This window comes from Ctenopharyngodon idella, chromosome 6 (genome assembly GCF_019924925.1).
Source record: "Ctenopharyngodon idella isolate HZGC_01 chromosome 6, HZGC01, whole genome shotgun sequence".
Taxonomy (NCBI): Eukaryota; Metazoa; Chordata; class Actinopteri; order Cypriniformes; family Xenocyprididae; genus Ctenopharyngodon; species Ctenopharyngodon idella.
The window spans coordinates 2,645,383-2,671,746 of NC_067225.1; the positions used below are offsets into that span (position 1 = coordinate 2,645,383).

General features: G+C 36.6%; 1 protein-coding gene across 2 annotated transcripts in view; it reads right to left on the reverse strand.

Annotated features, from left to right (window-relative positions):
- plxna1b (plexin A1b) overlaps window positions 1-26,364 on the reverse strand; it is a 137,444-nt gene that overhangs the window by 56,819 nt on the left and 54,261 nt on the right. Inside the window, exons 4-9 of one of the 2 annotated variants that reach the window (XM_051896889.1) lie at window positions 23,662-23,799; window positions 12,509-12,609; window positions 10,384-10,507; window positions 10,008-10,161; window positions 7,054-7,153; window positions 2,549-2,663 (exon numbers count right to left, since the gene is read on the reverse strand). In XM_051896889.1, coding sequence (XP_051752849.1) covers window positions 2,549-2,663; window positions 7,054-7,153; window positions 10,008-10,161; window positions 10,384-10,507; window positions 12,509-12,609; window positions 23,662-23,799 — 732 coding nt within the window. Of the gene's footprint in view, window positions 1-2,548; window positions 2,664-6,490; window positions 6,908-7,053; window positions 7,154-10,007; window positions 10,162-10,383; window positions 10,508-12,508; window positions 12,610-23,661; window positions 23,800-26,364 lie in introns of those variants that run through there. The other variant, XM_051896890.1, reaches the window with a different exon arrangement.

The window sequence follows — 26,364 nt, forward strand, 5'->3', positions numbered from 1 at the left end:
ATATCAATATTTCATGGATTTAACGCTTTTGTGGACAAAAAGTTTTTTGTTTTGCAATGCACACTCATGGAAATTTTACCCAATTAAGTGCCACGGATTGGATTGATCTCGCGGTGACGCGCTGCTAAGATGGCCGCGGCCTCATTTGCACTTCAAATATGCTATTCAGAAATCTACGAGTGACGTCACAGACACTACGTCCATATTTTTTTATAGTCTATGGTTTGAACACACTATTAACTCAACCAGACCCCGTCCCTTTTCCATAACCGTGAGTTTCAACACACTATTCACTCAACCAGACCCCGCCCCTTTTCCATAACTGAGTTTCAACACACTACTAACTCAAACTATTAACTCAACCAGACTCCGCCCCTTTTCCATTACCTTGAGTTTCAACACACTACTAACTCAACCAGACCCTGCCCCCTTTTTTGTGTATGCCTTGGGCAGAAATTACTTAAATAAGGAATACCGTGATGTGTTAGTTCCTGAACTCACTATTGATCCAGCTGACCAATCAGAGCACATTGTGCTTTTCAGAAGGAGGGGCCTCATAGAGACAGGAACTAAACAGATTATTACTGACAGACTAGGAAGAGAGGAGCTGCAACAATGTCAAATATGTGAAAAAAAAGAACATTCAAGAAAACCTGTTCTAGCAGGGCCCAAAAACAACATCAAAACTTTGTAAATGGGCATAATAGCTCCACTTTAATGATTATAATCCTGGTTGGAATCTGCTGTCTGGGTTCTGAGCAGCTGTGGAACCATCTAGAACCTGATTTATGCGCATGATGCTTGTGTGCTGTCAGCGGCTGGTAAGAGAGAAACTACAAGCAACCACAGTACGACTGTCGTCCAGCTGGCACAGACGGACGCGGTTACACACGCCAACGCCTTTCCTTCCCGCACCCCTCGTTTTATTTTCCACCTCTCCTCATTATGGCTCTTCCCTGCTTCTGAAAACTGTCTCACTCTCCGCCAGAGCATTTGTGAAATACATGGCGTCACATCTATAATGTAATCTCCCACGTTAGTGCCAGAACTTTCTCACTCCCCTCGTTTCACTCACACTTTCCCCCTCGCACACATCTGGAGTCTATTAGAGGAAACGAGTGTTTCATCTGCTCTCTTACAGGCTTTTAAAACACAGAATTATGGGAGATTCCCAATGGACTCGCATCAGCCAATGAGTGAGCGGCTCCGTCAACATGATGACCGGACTCTCTCGTCTTATCTCACTCGGTTCAGTACAACAGATCAAGTTTCTCATGAGTGAAAATCTGAGGACAGACATGCAGGAGGAGAAGGAGGAACCATGACCGATCACATGAGAGAGATAAACACGCCGGATAGTGTCCTAACCAGCCGGGATGCATCAGGTTTCCAGTGTCAACTCAGTGAAAGCGAGAACAAATCAATGACATCTCAGTCAATCAGAACATATTTGATTTTTAAACTCAACGTGAAATGTAGTTTGCAACCCATTATACTTGCATTGTGCAACACTTGTAGTTTGATGCATTTACAACTGAAACTGGATATTTAATGAGGGAAAAAAATGGGCGGGGCTTGATTTCATCCACCAGATTTGATTGGATTCATCATGAGGTATTTCTCCCATTTACTCTCTTATACATGTTGCACTAAGTAAATAGAGTCAAATTTAATTTCATGTTGATTTTTACATTTTCATAAAGAAATCTGAGGCTGTTCGCAGAAAAAAAAACCATGCAGGATTAGTGTAATATAAACATCTACAATAATTATTAAATTTTAATGATTAGTTACACTACCATTCAAAAGTTTGGGGTCATTAAGATTTTTATTTATTGCTTTTATTCTATATTAATGCTGTTATTAAATATTAATAAAAAATTAAAACAAATAATAATATTAAATAATAACAATAATAAATATTATATAAATAAATATGAATTATTATTTAATATTTAAAAACAATATTAATATTGAATAAAGATATCAAAGCATTAATATTGAATTAAGATTTTTATTTAATTCTTTTATTCAATATTAATGCTGTTATAAAATATTAAATAAATATTAAATAATAATAATAATAATAATAATAATAATAATAATAATTATTATTATTATTATTATTATTAATTATTTACAATAGTTAAAATTAATGCTGTTCATCATTAAAGAATGTATCACAGTTTCCACAAAAATATGAAGCAGCACAACTGTTTTTAACATTGATAATCAGAAATGTTTCTTGGGCAGCAAATCATCATATTAGAATGATTTCTGAAGGATCATGTGACACTGAAGACTAGAGTAATGATGCTGAAAATTCAGCTTTGATCACAGGAATAAATTACATTTTACAGTATATTCAAATAGAAAACAGTTATTTTACATTGTAATAATATTTCTCAGTTTTTACTGTCTTTTTGATCAAATAAATGCAGCCTTGGTGAGCAGAAGAGACTTCTTTCAAACACATGACAAAATCTTACCGACCTCAAACCTTTGAACAGTAATGAGCAGAAATTTTAGGAAGTGATGCGTTTCTCACCTCTGACATGTTCACACGTCCCTCCTGGAAGGAGCAGTCATTGGCGTTCTGTGTGCACAAATGTCTGTATTTACACCAGTGACACGGGAATGAGCCGTTCACACAGGACAAGCACCTGGAAGAGAACAGACAGAGGTGAGACGCACAGAATCAACCCCAAAAACACACTATACAGTAAGAAAGCACACCGCTCTGTGTATTCTGACCTCACATGCTCTCATTCTGCCCATGAAACTGTGTGAAATAATCTCTCATTCCCTCACAAAGACCCACTTTATTAGGTGTCTCCGGTTTAGAAAGAAAGTGATGACAAAAGAAAGAGAGAGCGATCAAAGAGACGAGGATTTCCCATTAAAACTTGACAAGAGTAGATAAGAAAAAAGAGAGAGACAAAAAAAAAAAAAAAGAAAGAAAAAAGCACACTGCCTACATACGCAGCTGGAGCAAACTAACTAAAACAGAAGCTTTTACCTTGATATGGATCACTACATATAGATGACAGCTCAAAATACACCGCACACACACAAGTGTTTGTGAAAACAGCTCATTTTTAATCAGATTGAAACGTTTCTCTCAGCTGACTCTCACAGACACTCTGAAACCATCTGAGGCTTCTGACTGCAATACAAAGTCATTTGTTTCAATTATTCAGTATTAAGTCCAGCAATTTGTTCACTCAGTGACATTAATTGATGCTTTAGGACAAAGAGCTCTGACCTCATAATGGTTTCAAGCACTGGGTCTAATTGACCAATCAGCTGCAGCGTTGAGAGCAGCTGTCCAATCAGAGTAGAGAAATGATTGCTTAATGAAATCTGGAATCTTAAAGAGAGCAGCATTCACAATGCATTTAACCTCTGATTGCGTTATCAGATAAATCAGAAAATTCCATCAAAAAAAAAAAAAAAAAAAAAAAAACAGAGAGAGAGAGAGAGAGAGAGAGAGAGAGAGAGAGAGAGAGAGAGGATATAATTTATATATGTGTAAGATACAAATATAAAAGTAATGTAATATAAAATACACATCTTTTAAAATATATATTAAAAACATTTTATATTACATTATTTTGTATTTTTATATTATTTTACAGTTACATTAATTGTTTATATATATATATATATATATATATATAAAATTTACAACATTACAATATAACTAAAAATTAATATAATTAATATTACATAGATAACTGTTTATATATTTTATGTTTCAATATATACACATAAAATAATTATATGTATATATAAAATAAAAATATATATAAATACATATTATATATATATATATATATATATCATATTATTCATTATTCATAATATAAATACACATATATCTTACAATTCAAAAGGATTACTATTGATTAACAAAATGTTAATCTTAGTCATTCAGCAATAGCATGCTGTCTTATTTTATGAGCATTTTAAGTATTTTAAGCAAAAGCGCCAAAGCGTCTGGTGCATAATTGTTGCATCTCTGAGTCCCATGAGGAAACACAAGCACATGTGGTTGAGTGTGTGTGTTTGTGTAGGTAATGATCCCCCATTGAGGCGCCATTTGTCAGTTTGTTAATGCTGCATCTCCAGAGACACATAATCTGCTAATCAGCATGAATAAATCGAGAGGGTGGCCGTGATGGAGAACAATTGGATGTAGGTGAAAACACAACATGTCTGAGATATGCAATAACACATATAAATAAAGACAGTAAAGACTTAAGATCTTTAAATGTCACAATGCAATATTCCTTAGTCAGGGCAGACGAATGAAAACAAGTCCATGAAGGACAGATGTACATGTTCAACATGATGAACTGGGTCTGGATTAGATTACAGTGTAATGAGTTTTTCTTTGCACTCTTAAAGGGGTCCTATTACGCTTTTGTACATGTCCATCTTTCTTTGAATGAGAAAGCTCTGTAAAGTTACAAAGTCCCTCCAGCAGGAGTTACTCTATTTATCAGTGTCACTGTTTCTGAACTCCCTGAAACGCCTCCATTGTAGTCTTGAGTCTTCTTCCGGGAACGAACACGTCACAGTATTCCTCATTTAAAAAATTCCCGCCCAAGGCATATGCTACATAAAGAGGCGGGGCCTGGTTGAGATAGTGTGTTAAAACTCGTGGTTATGGTAAGGGGCGGGACATTTCCCAAACACGCTTGAAGTGCTTGACCAATCACAACACTTGTCCAGCCAACCAATCAGAGCATGTTTTGCTTTTCAGAAGGAGGGGCTTCATAGATACAGGAACTAAACAGAGTGTTACCTACAGACTGGGAAGAGACAAGCTGCAACAATGTCAAATATGTGAAAAATGTGTTTTTTGAACATTCAAGCATGAAAACCTGTTCTAGTAGAGCCCAAAAACAACATCAAGACTTTGAATCTGGGGATCTTTTATACTGAAGACTTCAAACATTAAGTTTACCCCAAAATGTGGGTTATAATGATTGCTACAGCCACATTGATTGTTTAATCAAGAACCCTAAAATTATGTCTTTTCAAAACATTTCCAGTGGATAATTTTATAAAAGCTCCAGAACAAATAGGTTGTGAAAATTAGACATGACCCAGAGCCTTAAAACAGTACAATATATGTACATCCATCCATCACTGTTTCATTTTCATTGAACTCATTTCATTAAATTTGCCATCTATCCTGAGCATTTGCTTCCAATTTGTAATTCTTTTACACGTTTTCTTTCTTCTTAATGTTTCCCCCAATCTATTATCACCAACTGTTAAATTTAAACTGGTTCACTTAAAGCAGAGATTTCTTAAAATAAGTGGTAAGAAGATAATAAATGTGCCCTTATTTTTCTTCCTGACCCCTGCACCAATCCCTAGAGAGGATTTAATCCGCGTCCCGTCTGGAGTGGGGGTGATTTCAGGGTGTCCCCTGGTTTAAGCCCCTCACGCTGAGCTCTCTTCCCTGATCACTGATCAACATAAACCCCCCACACACACACACACACTGGTGGAGCGGAAATTTAACACTCGCCAGGAGGGTCATTTCCTTCTCTCACATTAAGATGCTGGACTGTTCTAAAGCCTCATTCAGAAGGACACCGAACACCTCAAATTCATGACCATCTCCATTTGGGTGAATCTCACAAAGAAACATCCAGGTCATATTTCTCTTCAAAAAGAAAAGAGATGAGAAACTGTATTTTGCAGATAATGAAGGGTATTTTTAAAACCATGAAGATGTTTTGCATTGCAATTTGATTATTTTCTTGACAATTAAGAACACCCAAATTCTCATTATCATAATGCAACATTTAATTTTTGAGTTAAAATTATTTTCTTTTTTATAACTATTTTTATTGCAAAAAAAGAATGTCTTGTCTTTGTATAAATAATCTACGAGCTCTTTGTATAAATATAAATATACATACATACACACAAACATTATATATATATATATATATATATATATATATATATATATATATATATATATATATAAAATTAATGATGATTATCAAATGATTGCCATTGTAAAACAATGATTTAAAAAAAAAATAATAATAATAATCACCATGATGTATAAAGGCATCACATTTTAATTGGATTTTTTTTAAATGAATTTTTTAAATGAAAATTAGATATTTGCTTTACATTATTAAAAAATATAATAATAAATTGTATTTTTTCTAAAGAAAAGGCAGTATGTGATGCTAAATGATAATATTTGAGGGGGAGAAATTGTTTTTAACTGCTATGAAATTGCCAAAAAATTGTAATGTTCAAAAATAGGCTTTATTTGCTAAATTCCTTATTTCTTTCTTTTGATTTCGAGGTGAAATATGACCTGGAAATGTTCTTGTCAGGTTTTGTGAAATTCACACTCTTGCTTTATTTCTTTATCATCTCCACAAAGCTTCAACAATGTCCATAAAAACACTTTATTATTGAAAATAAAACCCTATAATTGGCTGTTGTGCTTTTAGAGACTCGTTGAATAAAGAAGCATGTGATTATCCAATTATGATAATACTCATATGTAGTGTGTATTTTTCAAGTGCACAAGCTGGTCTTATCAGGGAAGAGCAGTGTGACCTAGTTTTAAAGCTCACTGCTGATAGTGTGTGTTTGTGTGTGTGTGTGTGGGAAGGTATTGTGTATCTGAGATGCTGTTACTCAGAGAGGTGTGTGTGTGTGTGTGTGTGTGTGTGTGTTATATCTCTGGAGACAGCTTTGGCTCATCTGTCCTGCAACAAGACACTCCACAGACCTCCCAAAAGAGTCCGAACCCATCTGGAGCATCTTAGAAGTGTGCGCACACACACACGGTCAGCGCAGTGTATTCATTGGGATGTTCAGCTGGGGGTCCCACTATCTGTAGGATTCTAACCACAGTCTGTTTTCAAGAGAATAACTGTCAATCAACACGCCACCGGTTGCCATGGCAACAGAAATATGACCCCACCCCCCTGAGTGGTGAGGAGCTTGTGGGTAAAATGAGAAGAGCAGAGATAAAGAGAGAGAGAGGAAGAATGGACTCACGATCTGTGGATGCTGCAGTTGTAGAAGGTGAAATCCACACTGGCAAATTTCTGTCCCGTTTCCCTCGATTTCAAGTAGAGCTTCACCACATGAGTGTCTCCTTCAGAGTGACGAACAAAAAGAGAGAAAAGAGGTCAGCAACATCTCTCTCTCATCATGAAGGATCATATACGTTCAATATTGTGCCACTGAATCAGTGGCTATCAAAACATTCATGTGTAATCAGTATTTCCACTGAAACCTTGAGTGGCTTGTTGCTTTAATACCACAAACAATGTAGTGCACTAGTGTGCTTGAGTATTAATATAGTATACAGGTTTATGTCTATCTACATTTATCTACATGCTGTACAACGGCAGCAAAATTTAGAGCCAGAACTATCCATTTTTCAACATGACACTAAGCACTTGTTGGATTTAATCAAGTCGAAATGTGAATTAAATAATTGGGACGAAAATTTAAATAATTTCCGTCCCAATTCACATCCTTCTCTATGAGTATGTACTTCACTAATGATAAAGAAACTATGCCAGCATTGGACATACAGCATCATAAAATGTGTTTTGAAACCACCGATCCCTTTGATGCTCAAGGCTTGTGTTTGCATGTAATCATTAGTATCTAACAAGATTCATTACCTTAAAATACAATGTTTTTAGATTCATACTGTTAAAAACTGCTAAGGCAGAATCAGCCTAAAAAATTCAGACAACTAAAACATTTGAATGCAATATTAGCTGTAATGCAGTGTTATTTTAGTATCATGGAGAAACTATTTTTAAAAATATTAAATATTTTGAATTAGTCAAAAAATTAGTCATTTTCTATTTTCGTTTTGATTTTAGTTAAAGTTTTTTTTTTGTCATTTTTGTATTTTTTTTATATTTCTATATAGGTTTTATAATTTTTTCAAATTTATTTTTAATTTTAGTTTTAGTTATTTAGTTTAAGTTTTTTTATATATATACATATTTCATTTCAGTTAACGTTTATTTGATTTCAAGTAACAAAGATTTTTGGCCACACTTTAGTCCAATTCTCACTATTAACTAACTATTAACTATGACTTTTGCCTCAATAAACTCCTAATTACTGCTTATTATAGTTTTTAAAAAATACTTAGACAGTTTTTGAAACTATGGCTCCATTTCTGAAAACTCTACACACAAAAACACAAAACACAACATGCAAAACATCACACATATCTTGCCAAAGCAAACACTTCATTCAAAACTATTTTAACTCTTCTAAAAATGGTATTTTTGCATAGTAACTCTACACACAAACATAAAATGATTAGCCACATACATGCCAAACTACACACAGATGCGAAAAATGTAAAACACTCTTGTGTCTTTTGCTTGTTCAGTTTGTCATAGCAATCACACGTATATGCATATGCACAAATACACTGTATATATTGTATGTATGCACAACTGATGAAGTTTACACAGTTATGGAACTGAACTGATTCAATACTGAACTTACTTGAGCTGTATAATGTTTACTGTAAAGCTGCTTTACAGCATAATTTGAATTTGTTACTATTGTGAAGCTTCTGTGAAAATCTATATTGTAAAAAGCACTTTAGAAATAAACGACTTTCTGACCCCTATATATATATATATACACAAACACTGTATGTATATATATATCTGTTATATATAAACAGAAATCTTTTTTTTCCCTCAAAAAGTTTTGATTTCTTTGTTTTGATTGTTTTTTGATTGATTGTTTTGATAAGTGTTTTCACACATGATCACTGGGTGTAGGTCATCAGTAAATGAGTGTAGCATTTAAATGGCAATGCTTCCCAAATAAACAAAAGAGCTGTTAGTTTTCAATGATGTGTCTAATGTAGAGAACTGTGTTTAGAGTTTTGCAAAAAGTTTGTTTTACAATAGCAAACTGAGTTTAAAGCACATAATATGCTTGTAGTCTTGCAGACTTGGTCTAAAGATGAGGTATATGAGTGAATGGTTTCACTGAGTGGGCCTCAAATACCACTTTAAGTGTCTAAGCAATTTAAAAAAACAAAAAAACAAACAAACTAATAGTTAGTAAGGTAGTTGTTAAGTTTAGGTATTGGGTAGGATTAAGGGATGTAGATGTAGGCATTAATATGTGCTTTATAAGTACTAATAAACAGCCAATATACTAGTTAAATGCATGCTAACAAGCAACTAATTAATAGTGAGAACTGAACCCTAAACTAAAGTGTTACCAAATTTTTTTTTTTATGGTTTTAGTTTTAGCTAACTGTATTAACCCTGCTGTACACGACCCATGCACATTCAGAACACTCTTTTTGTATTAGCATACAATGATTTGGGACTAAAGATTGTAAATAACTGAAATTTTGCAACTTTGATTCAACTTATTTTTTTCTTTTCCCAAAACATTCACTTTTGTGTTGATTCTCATGCTCAACCGAACAAAAAAACAAAACAGAACAGTGGCACATGGCTTTGATGCAGCATTTAATTTATATACTACTGTACACTATTCTACTGTACTAGAGCTGCCACAGACAGGTCAAAATGCGCACTTTCCAGAACCATTAATGCAAGCAAACATTACAAAATCCATCAGTTTTAGTATTTTTCTTTAATGGAACCGGATCTGAATAAGAGCTGGTTCTCAACCCCCAATCCTATTTGGTACACAGTAATCCCTCAAACTATATAGGACAGATTTAATGCGAATTGTAATGTAGCCTATGATCTGAAAACAACAACACTGAGTGAATCTCTGAAACAGACTGAAGATATGATATAATACCCATCATAAACATCAATCAAATCTGGTTCGTACTCGACTGGATTGATGTTACTCTTAAACTTCAAGACTTTTAGATCTAAAGGCGTCTGCTGCAATGCTTCTAGTTAGTAGTCGTTGACTGGTAGTGTATATCTACTAGTAGCCTAGAGCAGATTGAGTGTGTGTTTACTGACTGTGTTGGCGTGTGATGGGGACAAGCTCTTTGGCTGACGGCGAGAGGCAGTAGATTCGTGATCCGTGTATTGTTCCCTCGGTCTCTGTGTAATTCTCGAAGGAGCAATCCACTCCTGCGGAAAGATCCGGAACGTTGCGGGCCTGAAGGACCAGCTGGCAGATCAATGGAGAAAACAGACAAAGTGAAAAAGCTTGGCCCACGTCCCCATATTTCATCTGCCACGACACTGAAGGAGGCTTGTTTTTAAAATACACTCTACACGACATCTGCTGCTCCATATTGCTGCGTATCTGCTAACGCTCCATATGAACATCTATGGAAAAAGTGACAGATATAAATTGCTGTGCTTGTAGTATCTACTGTAGTTCACACACCTGGACTTCGGCCATGGTGACAGAGATGTTGTTGGGCTGGACCGTCAGCTCCACACACTGATCCACTCTGGAAGCGAATCTCTGGGGTTCATCTGCTCTCTCACAGCGATCACGGCGAGAACAACTGAGGCCAAAGAGAAAATAAACTTACATTACCACAAAAGTTCCAGCCTTGAGCGGTTCAGAGTATTAATAAACTCTAATATAATCAACACTGAGAGAAAGTCTGTGTAAACTCAAGGATTGCACATTGTCATTAAAGCTGCTTATGGGCTAAACATTCATTTTATCCACAGGGATTTCAAAAACATTCTTCAATAGAGAGTTTTAAGCCATGAATCAAACAAACCAGCTTCCAGACGAATCATAAATAAAAATTTAATTTTAAGCATATGAACTTGAGATACTGTGTACTTTCCAGACAGTAGACTATACAATTTCTGACATCTTGATTATGAAGTACATATTTATATACTTTATAATCAATACGTCAGAAATCGTATAATTTATTATACTAATATATGTGTGTATACTAATATGTGAGTTTGTGTGTGTATAAAGAATAATTAAATAAAATCTTAAATATATAATTAAAATAAACAATTATACACCTATTATAATATAAACATTATTATTATTTATTAAGAAATAAATAAGTACACACACACACACACACACAACTTACATTATTATTATTTAATTAATTAATATATTTATTTATATATATTTAGTTGGGTAGGGCCAACTAAATCTCTCTTCAATGGGAATTCGAAAATGAAACAAAATGTTTTAAAGATGTTAAAATCACATCAACTTTTACAGAAGCAAATATCATCACTTTGTGACCTCAGTGTTCAGCCTTAAAGTGTATGATATTGTTAAAAAAAAAAAGTGTCACTATGGAGAAAAATTGCATTTTTTACATCTGGAATCTGACTTTTGCACTACTTTGGCATTTAATGTGGATGTTACATAGGAAAACTATTTAAACTGCTTGCAAAAATGCTTTTTTGTGGCTGAAATTGTGGTAAAAAGGACTATTTGCTGCTAATGTTTGCTAGAAGGTTTGGCAGAACATAATATTTTTACAAAGACAGACTGATGCTCATGTGCGTTTATATACAGCGCTCAAATAATCCGCACTGGAACGCAACCCGAGCACTCAGACATGAACAGGCAGACTTCATGGATCCCTAAAGGGCAAATTCAGACATCTAAAGATAAAACTGACATCTGAATCTTCAGGGATAATGACTGAATGTGATGTTTATTGTGGAAGAGAGAATAATGGGAGTATGTTTTGGCTTTTAATTATTTTTTAACCACAGTTCAGTTCATGGCTGAAATCCAGCTAATGTTTCTCCTGTGACTGAGATCAGAGGAGCGTCAAGGACCCATTTATGTGAATCATAATGAATATTTTCTGCAGCCTGAGGAAGAGTTGGGTGAACTGAGACACTCAGAAAACAAGTTCAGGATGACATATTAACATGCATATAAATATCAGTCATCACTCTATATATGCCAATAATATGTCTTGGTAAGATGATTTTTAAATGCTTTCATGATCAAAGCTCTGTAGTTTTCAAACATATAATGCAATGCAACACAATGATGATTGAGAGATGAACAAAAACTTTCCTCAAAAGCCTGATGATCATATTTGAGACTCACATTTAAACATGATTTTTCTAAAAAAAATATGTATGGATTATCAAGTAAACCGAAGTTCCTTCAGTCCAGTATGTTCCCCTTGAAATATTACTAATAATATCAAAGTTATTACATTTACCAGTACAGATTTCACAGCAAAAAAACATGTGAATCACGAGCTGAAGGTGGAAGTTTGTACAATTATGCAGGAAATCCTTTTACTTGATAAAAAAAATTATGAACTATAAAGTCAAGAGAAAGTAGATTGCAGATGTAGTAGACTGTGTGTAACATGATTTTCAGAAAGTTTTGATCATGTTTTTCATGTATTAAACACGAAAACAGTACATTAATAGGGTAAAATCTTCAACTTATTTATGTCTGTCAAATTAGATGTTATGTAAAGTTAAGGAAAGGTGTTCATATGAAAGTGTTTGTAGACATGTAACCCCTGTGATGTGTGTTTGCTTACATGTTGTGAAGGACACACCAGCCGCAGTGAGGATCTTTGGAGCTCAGACACTCGGAGCAGTTTGTGTACTGAGAGCAGCTCTCCACCGGCACACGCGTCACCTGCAGAACACATACACAATCATAATCACACACACAGAGCAAATCAGAGTAAAACTGCTGTAAAGCAGCACATCCGTGATCAAACTATGGACACACGCTGGAGGGTGAGAAATGTTTGCTGCTGTATGCATGTGTACGGTAGAGGGGTGTATGTGTGTGCATATGGAAGGCACAGAATCAGCTTATCGCACGCTGTGCCTTCTGACAGTTACCACGGAGATCAACATTTGAGTGACAGGAACCCTGAAGCCTTCCTGCCGAAAACAGAACAACATCAGTGTGTGTGCAAGAGGAAGCAAATGAGAGGAAGGAAGGAAGGAAGGAAGGAAGGAACAAAGGAAGAAAGGAAGGAAGGAAGGAAGGAAGGAACAAATAAATAAAAGGAAGGAAGGAAGATTGAATGGAAAAAAGCTGTCAGAATAAAAGAAAAGTGAATGAAATAAAGAAATTAAACTAAGGAAAATACATGTACAAAAGTATAAAAAAAAAAAGTATGAAAAAGTTAATGAAAGAAGTATAAAAGGAAAGAATGAATGGAAAGAGGAAGTACAAAGTACAAAACTATTATAAGAATAAATGAACAAATGAAAATGTAGACAAATGTAGAACATAGAAAATAATTTAAAAAAGTACAAAAGAAAGAAATTGTGAAAGTGAAACCAGAGGGAAAAAAAGTTGTGCACACATACACACACACATAGTCAGGTGTGAATATCAGTTTACAGAGTGAGAAACAGTGATAGAAGGATGAAGACGAGCAGAGATGAACAGATGGTGAGATAGTGAGGTTGGAAGGGTCAGGTGTGTGTGTGTGTATGTACACCTGTATGTTTTTCTATCCCGGTATGGACTTTAACCTGAATGCACACAGACTCATGGGGACTCGTGTCACTGTGGGGACCTAAATTGAGGTCCCCATGAGGAAACAATACATATAAATCATACAGAATGTGTTTTTTTAAATGTAAAAATGCAGAACGTTTCCTGTGATGGGTAGGTTTAGGGGTAGGGTTAGTGTAAGGGGATAGAATATACAGTTTGTACAGTATAAAAACCATTACATCCATGGAGAGTCCCCATAAAGACAGTAAACCAGACAAGAGTGAGTGAGTGAGTGAAGGGCTCAGGGCACATAAGCTACTCTTTGAAATCAGTTCACCATATGCAGCCTGTCTGTGTGTGTGTGTGTGTGTGTGTGTGTGTGTGTGTGTGTGTGTCTGTGTCTGTGTCTGTGTCTGTGTGTGTGTGTGTGTGTGTGTGTGTGTGTGTGTGTGTGTGAAAACGTACAGTGAAAAATAAAGAAAACGAATATGCAATAAAGAAAACACTGTTTGACGCAAGCTCAATATTAATTTGTCATTTTAATACGTTGAAACTCATCATGTAACACACACACGCTGGCGAGCAGCCGTGAGCAGCGTTCATCTGATCTTCAGCATGTTAAACTGCAGCCTGCAGCCAATACACACGCAAATGAATTCAAGATAAACGACAGACACACACACACACTACACAACAACACCTGATGACAGTGTGTCAAAACACACACACACACACACACTCAATCTCAGACATGAGGAAAACTCAGCGCCTCAGGCTTCAAACGTCAATCAAAAATGTGACACGATGATGATGCGTGTATGTGACATGAATAACACACACACGGGTGATCTCTATATCAACCACTATATCTCAGGTAAAACAGAAACTCAAAGCTATCAGCTGATGTGGGAAATGGTTGCATTGGAGAGTTTTTACATACTTTGACAGTCAAAGCGTTGGGCGACACACACAGGACATGTTTTTAGAACATCTCAAATATAATATATATTTTGCAATACACATGAACAAATAGGACAGGACAGGGAAGGAAGGAAGGAAGGAAGGAAGGAAGGAAAGAAGGAAGGAAGGAAAGAAGGAAGGAAGGAAGGAAGAAGGAAGGAAGGAAGCAAGAAAGGAAGGAAGCAAGGAAGGAAGGAAGGAAGCAAGGAAGGAAAATCAGCAAAATCAGAATGACAAAAAGAAAGTTAAATGTAAAAAAAAAAAAAGTAAAATAAAGAAATTAAACCAATGAAAATACAAAAATGAAAATAAAAACATAAGTTAATAAAAGAAGAATGAAAGGAAAGACTGCAATAAACGAACAAATACACACAGTAAGGTCAGTAAGATTTAAAAAAAAAAAAAAAAGAAAAGAAATTAATAGTTTTATTCAGCAAGGACGGATTGATTAAAAGTGACAGTAAAGACATTTATAATGTTAAATGTTATAATATTAAAAAGATTTCCATTTCAAATAAATGCTGCCCTTTTCAACTTTCAATTCATCAAAGAATCATCGTTTCCAACAAAAAATATTAAAAATATACGTTTTCAACATTGATAACAATCAGAAATGTTTCTTGAGCAGCAAATCATCATATTAGAATGATTTCTGAAGGATCTTGTGACACTGAAGTCTGGAGTAATGATGCTGAAAATTCAGCTTTGATCACAGGAATAAATTACATTTTACAATATATATTCACATAGAAAACATTTTAAATTGTAATAATATTGCACTGTTTTTACTGTATTTTTGATCAAATAAATGCATCATTGGTGAGCAGAAGAGACTATTCAAAAGGCTCCGACCCCAAATTTTGAATGGTATGGTATATTTTGCAATAAACATGAACAAATATATTTCTTTTTATACAAAATGACTATGAAATCAATAGTTTTATATTGTATCATCACTACATAATTTGCAATGCTTCATGGGAGTAGTTTGTTCCCTCATTAAAAGGCATTTTGGCAAATCCTTGATTTATCTAACTGTTCTATAGTTTTAAACTAATATTGATCCAATGTGAAAGCTTTTTTAACTAGTGTTACAGTGTGTGCGGGCAGGCAGGCGAAGACACAGAAGAGTAAGGTTCCAACACTAAGTTTACTTATATTAATCCAAACTGGTAGCGATCCATACAGGTAGCAGAGTCACACACATATGCATAAACATGATCAGACAAAGAGTGCAGGAGAAGGTACCATAATATAACAAACTCAAACAAGATAATTAAATCAAACACAGCTGAAACGAACAAACTAATAATGACGGTAACCAAGGAGACAAACAAGTGGCAGGAATCTGGACAAGGAAGACACGTGACAAATGAAAACAAACTGAAAGTCCATGAAAACTAAGACAAACCAAACGTGACTGTGACAACTAGAGGAGCATGTCCTGTGTGAACGGCCCTTAATGCAGAAATGAGAGGAATCTCTCTCTCTCTTCCATTACTGTCAGCGGGTTTCAGTAAAAACATCAGACCCTACACACACACGATACCTCCCCCCCCAACACACAACTGAAGTTCTTAATTGCAGTAAGACTGGATGGTTCACTCTGTGCTGATATGAAGGATTATGGGATTAACTTTGCTCCAGATGATCAATGATTTGATTAGACAGAACAAAAAGGTTAAGACTCTAAAATGCACAGGCTTAAACACACGCTCCTGTGTGTCCATGCGATAACCTCCATCACACATTCACACCATCACAGCTCCTCTTTATTAAACCACAATTCTTTCATTCAACTTGAATCATTCATTAAAGAGCTCATATTCTACACCTGTAGCATTTATTTTATTCCATGCAATCCATTTATAATGTTAGTCAAGGTCTTTTGTTACTGTATATGTAAATAACCTCTGATATATGATTCATTAACCTCCACATTCCTGCATATTTCACACTGCTATTTATCAGCATGATTCTGATATGTTACTGTGGGCGTTCAAACACTACAAAAAATGGTTTTCTTACTTAGTAGTTTTGCTGTTTTTCCAGTACACAAATTATATGTTTGGAATTATCAAAGTTAAGTTTAAGTTTAAAACAAGAATGAATGTCTGCAATGGGGTCAGAAAAATAAACTTAATTCAATGGGAAAACAAGAATATTTTTCCTAATTAGCAGAAATCACTTAGACACTGTGAGAACAGAGCTGATGTTGCAATGGATATTATGAGAAAACGAAAATGTTCCCTTTTGATACGGTTCACTCGCATTGCATCAGTTTTGCTGACACTTATAGGGAAATCTCCTCTTTTCTCCGAATCCTGAAGCCCGATTGGTTCACGTCTGTGCAACTGTACAGACAATTAGCATTTCAGCCCGCCAAAAAGGGCAGGGTTGACTGCCTATATCAGTCACACTGGAACGCCATCAGATCAGAATCTTTTTCCTTCAGCACAAAGATAATCTCATTTACATTTTCACAAGAAGAGCTTTCCTCCTTCTCTTGATGCTATAACAGGTGCTGCTCTCCCAACTCCAGCGCGAGATAGAGCCTGTAGCACTTCAATCATTTGCCACTCGACTTCGGGCATGGCAAGGAAGATGGCAGCCTCTGGCCCATTCTTGTTCTGAGATGCCTGAATCGCACCCTCATGAGACGGCCATTCAGAATGATAACCCCCAGGGATTGGTTTATATTGGTGGATCTAAAAGACGCTTACTTTCATATCCAGATAGCCCCCCACCACAGACCGTTCTTGAGATTCACGTTCAAGGAGGTGGCATACCAATATACAGTCCTTCCATTTGGACTCTAACTCCGCAAGTGCGTAGACACAGCTCTCTCCCCTCTGAGGCAGATGGGAATCCGCATACTCCGCTACCTCGACGATTGGCTGCATTTAGCCCAGTCGAGACAGGAGCTATGCGCTCACAGATCCCTGCTCCTCAGACATCTGAGCGACTTGGCATTAAGAGTCAACTTTAGCAAGAGCTCGCTACTCCCCAGCCAACAGATTTAGTTCCTGGGGGTGGTATTCGATTCAGCCCAAATGCAGGCTCGGCTCGCTCAAGAGCACGCACTGAAAATCAGGAGCATGGAAGCCTTGTTCAACTTGGCGTCTCTTCTCCCCCTTAAGTAGTTTCAAAAGCTGCTGGGCCTGATGGCGGCAGCTTCCTCAGTAGATCGCTAGGCCTGCTCCACATGCAACCACATCAGCTTTGGTTGAAAGGCCATGTTCCACCCCACATGTGGCACACAGGCCAGCACCTTCTCAGATTGACCCACGGTTATGTCAAGGCCTTGGTCCCCTGGAAATCACCCCATTTCTAGCAGAACGGGATAATGCTGGGCTCTGTTTCCAGAAGGAAAGTGGTGGTGACGGACGCCTCCAAGGTGGATTGGGGCACCCTGTGCAATGGCTCATGGGAGACTCCCTTGATGAACTGGCACATCAACTGTCTAGAAATGATGGCGGTAATCTTGGCCTTCAAGGAGTTCTGGACGGAACTCAGAGGTCATCATTTCCTGGTCCGCTCAGACAACAGGACGGTGGTTGCCTTCATAAACCACCAAGGAGGTGTCAGGTCTTGCCCTCTTCACAGACTGGCAAGCCACCTTCTCCTATGAGCACAGGAGAACCTCCGCTCACTGAGGGCTCCTTGAACACAGGAGTGGACATGTTGTCCCGAGGCGGACCACCACCGGAACAGATATGGATCTCTTCGCGACGGAAGGACTCCCACTGCCAGACATATTTCTCGATGATCTCAGAGATGAGGGCACCATCCAAAGGGCACCTTTATGCCCAGAAATGGTCTAATTTCTGTAGCTGGTGCTCAGCTCAGAATTGAGACCCCACTGATTGCGAGATCATGTCAGTTCTCACATTCCTGCAGGAACTGCTGGATGGTGGACGTGCCTCCTCCACACTTAAAGTGTATGTGGCATCCATCACGGCAAACTGCACTCCGATGGCTGGCCAATCGATTTGGAAACACGACCTGGTCGTTCGGTTTCTCAGAGGGGCTAGGTTGAATCCTCCCTTGCTAGGTTCCATCTTGGGACCTCTCCACTGTGCTCAGGGCTCTCCGAAGGCCCTCCTTTTGAGCAGCTCGAGTCAGCTAACCTTTGGTCCCTCTCGCTCAAGACTGCTCTCCTGCTGGCTTTAGCATCAGTCAAGCAAGTTGGAGACTTCAAAAGTGCTTTATACCCCATTTAGAACGCAGGCGCTTGCGGCAGACGAACAGGCACCTCATCCACTCTGTCCTGTAAGGGCTCTCGAAGTGTATATTGAGCGTTCTAGCCAGTTTCGGCAATAAGAGGAGCTGTTTGTCAGCTACGGAGGCCACACTAAAGGGCTGCCAGTTTCAAAGCAAAAACTTTTCAGATGGACTGTGGATGCGATAGTGCTGGCTTACAAGTCGGTGGACTTGTTAGGAGTGAGGGCCCACTCCACTAGAGATATGGCCCCCTCTTGGGCTTGGTCCAGCAGAGTCTCTATTGCAGACATCTGTGTGGCGGCCGTCTGATCCTCACCATCCACTTTTATCAGATTTTACAACCTGGACAACCTTGTAGAACAGCGTGTTGCATTGTGTTCCACATAAGCATCAGCAAAACTAAGGCAATGCGAGTGAACCGCATCGAAAGGGAACGCTCTGGTTACTCCGGAACCCTGGTTCTCTGAGATATTGGGAACAAGCATTGCATAGCTGCCAGCGAGTCATGCTAGGAGCTGGTCAGTTGAAAGATTCTGATTTGATGGCGTTCCAGTGTGATTGATATAGGCAGTCAGCCCCACCCGTAATGCACCACGATTCAGAGCGTTTTTTGATCTTGGATGCATGTAAACCTATTATAGGAGACTCCAAAACAAAATTATGAACCTTTAAAATAGCATCATAGGGGCACTTTAAAATGCTGGCTGACTGAGGAGGAAGTTTTGAGTTTGATTCCCGTTCCGAGTGTCATCCAGATGTGTCTGTAATCTGGAGAGCTGTAAGAGCTGAGGGTGTCCTATCGTGCGGTGGTTCGCCCGGGGCTGAGCGGAGCGGATGGCGAGAAGAGACAGGCTATCAAACACTTTTTAATTAAGTGCTGGAGAACAAGGGGCCAATGCTAAATTACTCTGTCAGGGCTTTAAATGGAGCTTGCGCTTTTGCTGAGCAGCGCCTCAGACTCTCTGCCAGACGTTTTCATTATCCTCCGAAAAGTGAAGGAACAGGAAAAATAGAAACCGACAGAACACAAAGAGACAGGGAATAAAGGACTTCTTGTATTTTGCGGGCATATTCTTACTGTAGACACCATAATTTCATCTTTGCAAACTTCAAACAATGTCACTGTAGTCGCAAACACTCACATATAATGTCAAAATTCAAAATCATTAAAAAAAAAAGTAAATTCTTCCTTTAAAATGGTGGTTTAAAACTGTTTTTACATAGGCTTCTCCACTCCTTCCATCTGTCACTGGTCAGTCAAACAGATAGTCCCACCCCAAACTCACGTGATTGGATGATTTAGAAGTGGACATGTGCATGTGTGTTTACCTACATTTTATGACTGCATTAAACATTGCTCATCATTTCTATAATCATTCAGAGAATGAGAAACACACACTGAAAATTAAAGAGCAAAGCAACACATGAATATGTATTATATCAAAGCAGATTAACTTTAAACATCACACTTTACATAATATCATGAGTTTGTGATGATTATTATTGATTATGTGTCTGGCAGTGATGTTTTGATCTGGATTCAGAAGTGTATGTTCAACAGAAAATCAATGGAGTCTCATGTGACGTATAGAGCAGATACACACACGTCTGCATTACAGAGGTGTGTGTGTTTATGTATGTATGTATGTATGTGTGTGTGTGTGTGTGTGTAAGAGTGTGAGAGAGAGAGAGAGAGAGAGAGAGAGAGAGAGAGAGAGAGAGAGAGAGAACACTAAAACATCAATAATCAGATCAGATGACACTGTAATGTACATCATCTCATTGATCTCTCACTGTATGGTCTACATGTGTGTAAGAGACTAAAATAACTCTATACTTCATAACACACACATACATGACTGATAGATCAATGAGTAAAAGCCTGAAGCATTTAGAACAGTGCTTGTTTTAAAAAAAAAAAAAAAGTTCATAAATTATGTCCATTTTGTATTTTATTATTTCTGTTTCAAATATCAAATAAGTGCAATCACCTGACAATACAATAAACATCCTGATGCACCATGATTCAATTATATCATAATTGCATTAAGATTGAAACTACATCAAACAAATGAGAATGAAATATAATTGCTGCACAACAGAGTAGAACAGGTTTGCTGTTTAACCCTCCTTTTGTGTTCGGGTCAATTTGACCCACATTTAAAGTGTTTGAAACATTAGTTAAACTAGTTCTTTGTGAATTTCTGTGACTTTTTCCTCATTTAAGGTCATGAATGTCTATGCAAAGTTTCGACACATGGATGTGTTTTGGAAAGGCTGTGGAAATTTTGGTAATTATAATAATGGGATCAAACATTTGTTTTTTATGCAATTCATCAAAAAAATCAACATGGTAACACTTTACAATAAGGTCCCATTAACTAACATTAACTAACAATGAACAATTCATTTTAGAGTATTTATTAATCTTTGTTAATGTTAGCTAGTAATAATTCAACTGTTCATTGTTAGTTCAGGTCCATTAAAGGGGATGTATGTAGAATTTTAGCGACACATGTAGCCGTTAAGTGAACTGCAGCCAGAACTTATTGTTTGTGCATACGTAACGCACAAGAGGCTGAACGTGATTCAAGACCCTAATATACTCATGGCTAAGTTCTTTTTTGTTCTTTGCTTAGAAAGAAAGTTGGAAATACCTTTGCAGCAAATCGATATGTTGTTAACGAACATCCTGACGCCATCCACGCTGCTGAGAGCGACGTTTAGAAGAATATATAAATGTGTGTTGTGAACTTTCCTCTCAATAACAAAATAAACACACAACAAAAATGACAGCGGTGAGAAAACAGCAGTAAAGAAATCATCTGATCATAGCGATGTGGATATGTTTGCAGCAGCTCTGCGATTCACCGGCACCATGTCGACAGATTAGGTAATTAAAATGACACTGTTATGATAGTTTGATTATAAAGTATATTTGAGACTATAGAGTATATAAATTGAATTAATTGAAGTTTGAATTAATCCCTTTTCTTTGCACGACACATTGACATTACAGTTTGTGGTTCAACGGATCACAAAACTCACAGCTCGGATCATATTACGGTTTTTGAGCAACGGATAGGATAATTTTTCAGATCAGCAAGTAAAAAAAATATTTTGGGGGTGAGGGTAACTTTGCTTTCCAATTATTACCTAAAGCACACTTTAAGTACTCTGATACCACAGCAAAAACTACTAGCCTAACTACGTTAAAACATTATTAAAGGCAAGTGAACAGTCAGTAAAGAATAAGAACAAATTACAAGCATAGATAAACACAATATAGCCTAAAAAAATACAAATAAAGTAAAGTCTAAGTGTAGTATTCATTTAAGGTACAGAAATGTAATAATTAAATGTAAAATAACACTGTTCAGTGTAAATTTAATATAGATTAATCTTTGTTAAAGCTGTGTTTTGTAGTTTGAGTAACATTAATGAAATATAGACAACAGCAAGTATTTATAGGCTGCTGTCACTTTAAGACCGATAGCACGGATCCAAAATAATGATACACATTCTTCTCTTTTTCTCTTTACAAGAATACTTGCAGATACTGGTATTTTGACATAATTTTGTGTGCGTACGTGTCCATCCAAGTGCAAGTACACGCGAAAGAGGAATTATATGGAGTGAATTTTGTGCCATAATTAAACAAACAAATCCAGCATTTTCCAAACAAACTCAATCTGCTTTGCAAAGGGAAAACTCGACTCGCAAACGAACAGAAAGCAATGTGCAAATACAAAGGCCAGTTTGAGCGAGAACGCAGAGGAGTAACAAATGTATTGTGTTTTACAAATATAAATAAATATTTCACAAATAAATACAAGCCATCCTACAAATTGCATATAACCTGTGAACAAATACCAAACTTGCCGCTGCCAGGATTTGCATTTGCTCTCTAGCACTAAATTGATCCCCTAGCATAGCGCCATCTGCTGTTTTGGAAGAGGAAGTTGCTTAACTGCATTTGTGAGAAAATCTGTCTGGACATTTGTGAGAAAATCGAGCCGAGAGATCTCATAAAAAGGCAAGTGTCTCACAATCGTAACAGACAGCCAGGTATGCATTTATATGCTATAGGTTTGGTATTTGTTCACAGGTTATATGCAATTTTTTGTAGGATGGTTTGTATTAATTTATATTCGTAAAACACAATACATTTGTTACTCATCTGTGTTCTCGCTTAAACTGAACTTTGTATTTGCACATTGCTTTCTGTTTGTTTGCAAGTCGAGTTTTCCCTTTGCAAAGCAGATTGAGTTTGTTTGCAAAATGCTGGATTTGTTTGTTTAATTGTGGCACAAAATTCACTCGACAGAATTAATTCAAAGTTTGCTCGCTATCTGAAACGCGCCTCGGGTGTGTGCGGCTGTGTGCGCGAGTAAATTCTCTTTTGCCTCTTCTAGCACTGAAATGTTATAAAATCTATTGAATGTGCAAACTAGCAAGACAAAACACGTGCAAATTATAAACTTTCAGTCTATGGCGGTCAAACTGGAAATTAATTTGTGAATCATATGTGTGCCGAACCGTGGAGCCTGGTCCATTCGGATCACAGATGAATAATGATCCGTTTAACCCCTAATTACAGTACAGAATGGCTCTTTCTACATTATCCTGAACATTGTATAAGCATGTTTCATGTGTCATTGAACAGAAGGATCAGGAGTGTAACCATCACATCCTTTCAATTTTCCAGGCGTCCTGAGTCCTTCACATAAAAATCAGTCTACAGGCTTTCATAGACAACCTAGGACGTTGGGGAAGTGTCGTTACAAGCTGTTCTTTTGGTTGCATGAACATCACTTTTGTAAAAGCTTTGTGCAGAACCATCAGAGTTGTAATGATTGGATTATGCATAATGAACACAAAACCTATTTGTAGGACCATTAAGGTTTCTTGAAATTTGACATTTTCATGGCAATTAAGCACATTTTGACACCAAATTCTCATTGCAACACCGTACTGAAAATAATCCTGTCCAGGTAATTTTTAATTACAATCAGCATTATGTAGTCTGTAAAAGTGTGTGCTCACCTTTTTGTCGGTGAGCGTGTAGATGAACTGGAGGTCGGGGCTGAACAGCATGTCCCGTAGCACTGGACTGCCCTCGCTCACCGGGACATTCTCGTACACCAGCGCCGGTCTGGACGGACTCACCGAATTAATCAGAATCTGACAAAACAAGAGCATCAACATCTCATTAATATCTCATAACATGAGCGTAATCATCTCACACACAGAAACACATGACACAAGGCCAAATGCTTTCATCATGTGAAAACACAAACATCATTACAATAATGACATCAGACCGTCAGGACAACAAAAGCGTGCGCTAATCGCCACGAATATAATCATCTCTGTCTGCGTCTCTCAGGAGAGAATCGGAGAGAGGATGAGAGCGTTTCCATCCCTACACTGCCTGGATCAAATCCCTCAATTCAGCATCAATCTCTCCGTATGACTACAAGAGGATTAGATACATTAGCCGTTAATTGAATCATACAGTGAAGACAGACGCAACTGTTACACTGACACGAATGGCACATTTATACAGGCTTATATTGCACCAAATCACACACAATCCAATCACTGTGCTTAAAAAACACCAAACTAAACTTTAACAAATTCTTATCTGTTCACAAAGGCCATCTGAAATCAATGTCATTAAGTATTTTCTTTATTAATCATTATGATTTACTCAAACTCCATGCGAACTAATCAAATAGTTACGAGAAAGAAAAAACATTTAGCAAAAAGTGACAGTTCTAGTGTCAACTGCTGAAATAATGCTGAAAATTCAGATTTGATCACAGGAATAAATTACATTTCACAATATATTCACATAGAAAACAGCTATTTTAGATTGTAATAATATTTCCATATTTTTGCTCAAATAAATGCAGCCTTGGTGATCATAAAGGACTAAAAAAAAAATCTTACCAAACCCAAACTTTTGAACAGTAGTGTACATATGAAGTACAGAAGCAAATTTAAGTCACTATTCACTACAAATCTCAGCAGAACAAACATCTGCATATAGATTTTAAAGGACAGGAGGGTGAATGATGACAGACTTTTCATTCAGATAAAGTGAGCATATATGAGTATGAATGTAACGAGACCCAGTGGAAGTATATATTACTTATGTAAATATGATAGGGTGAGGGGAAACGTGCTGTTCTTGCATGTTGAACACATCCATCACTTCTATTGCTCTCAATAAACATGCACCATTAACTGAGCAGCATCTGACTGTGACGCAGTAATCGCTCTCCTGCGACGCGCTCGTGTGCTTCAGCGAACAGCATATGAGGATAGAGTATCTGAGCCTGTTAATATACCAACATTTCATCTCAAACCACATAAAATCACTTACACACACACTGAGCACACATGAATGAGCAATACACATATCAAATTGAGTTTTATTGCCATTACAGGCCCAATGCAAGGAAAATATTAAAATAAAGCCACCTGGGATCATGCTGCAACAAACGGCACAAGGAAATGACGGTGATCAATTCACAATAAATACAACAAAATCGAGTAAATTCAAAAGGAATGATTTGAACAATATATCAAGATGTCTTTATTGGCAAAAAAAAAATAAAAAAGGCATGGAAGTCCAGTTAGTTGAGATGTAATCAATATTTGAATTTGGTTATCCTTTATTTTAAAGAGTAATTACACAAATTAATCATGAGTAACATACAGTTTGTAACTAAACATGTTACTACAGGGTTACGGTTTGGTTTAAGGTTAGATGATTGCAATTATGCATAATTTACTGTTATTACTATAGTAAGAACTTGTAACTATGTCACCTTAAAATAAAGTGTTACCAATTCAAAAACTGCATGGAAGTCCTGTTAGTAGAATTGCTGAGATGTCGAATCAATATTTGCACTTTAAGTGTTTATACATCTGCAAAATGTCTCAAAAATGTATCTGGTGCATATTAAACTTGCAACATTTATGAATTTAAATGCATGTGAATCTGCAGTGTGACAAGTTTCATATGTTTATCACACATGTTGCCTAAAAGAGAATCTGATGCTTTCCACATGACGCTCACTTTAATAGATGTGACACTGATGTATCTGTGCTTACCAGGACTAGTAAAGTAAAATAAATACAATACAGGATGAGAAACAAAAGTATCTGCTCTTCATTATTATCATTAACTAAAACTAAAACAATGACTAATAATAATAATAAATACTTGAAACAAAACAAACATTAACCAAAATAAAAACTTAAATTTATTTTATTTCAGCTAGTTGCCAATTAAGGAAACATTTCTCATTTTCGTTTAATTTAAGTAAAACTAAAAAATAAACTTAAGAACAAGACATTATAAAATTTTATTATTAATAAAAGTTAACTATACAATGCAGTTAACTAATGTTAACAAATAGAACCTTATGGTAAAGTGTTAAAAAAAATACACAAAAACAAAATTACTAAAACTTTAACTACAATTAAAATCTTATTCAACATATTAAACTATAATGGTATATCAATGATAGTAAAATAACATGGGTACACACAAAGGTCAGTGTCTTTCGGAAATTGGACGAACTCCCACTCGAGTCATATTTACTACTGGGAAACTCAGAGATAAATGTGATACCCCAGTTGGGCAGGCCATAAACTTTATATATGGCGGAGGGGAGAATAAGGGTTACACTATTTTGATAGTCCACTTTAGATATTCCACTAAGTATAAGTAAC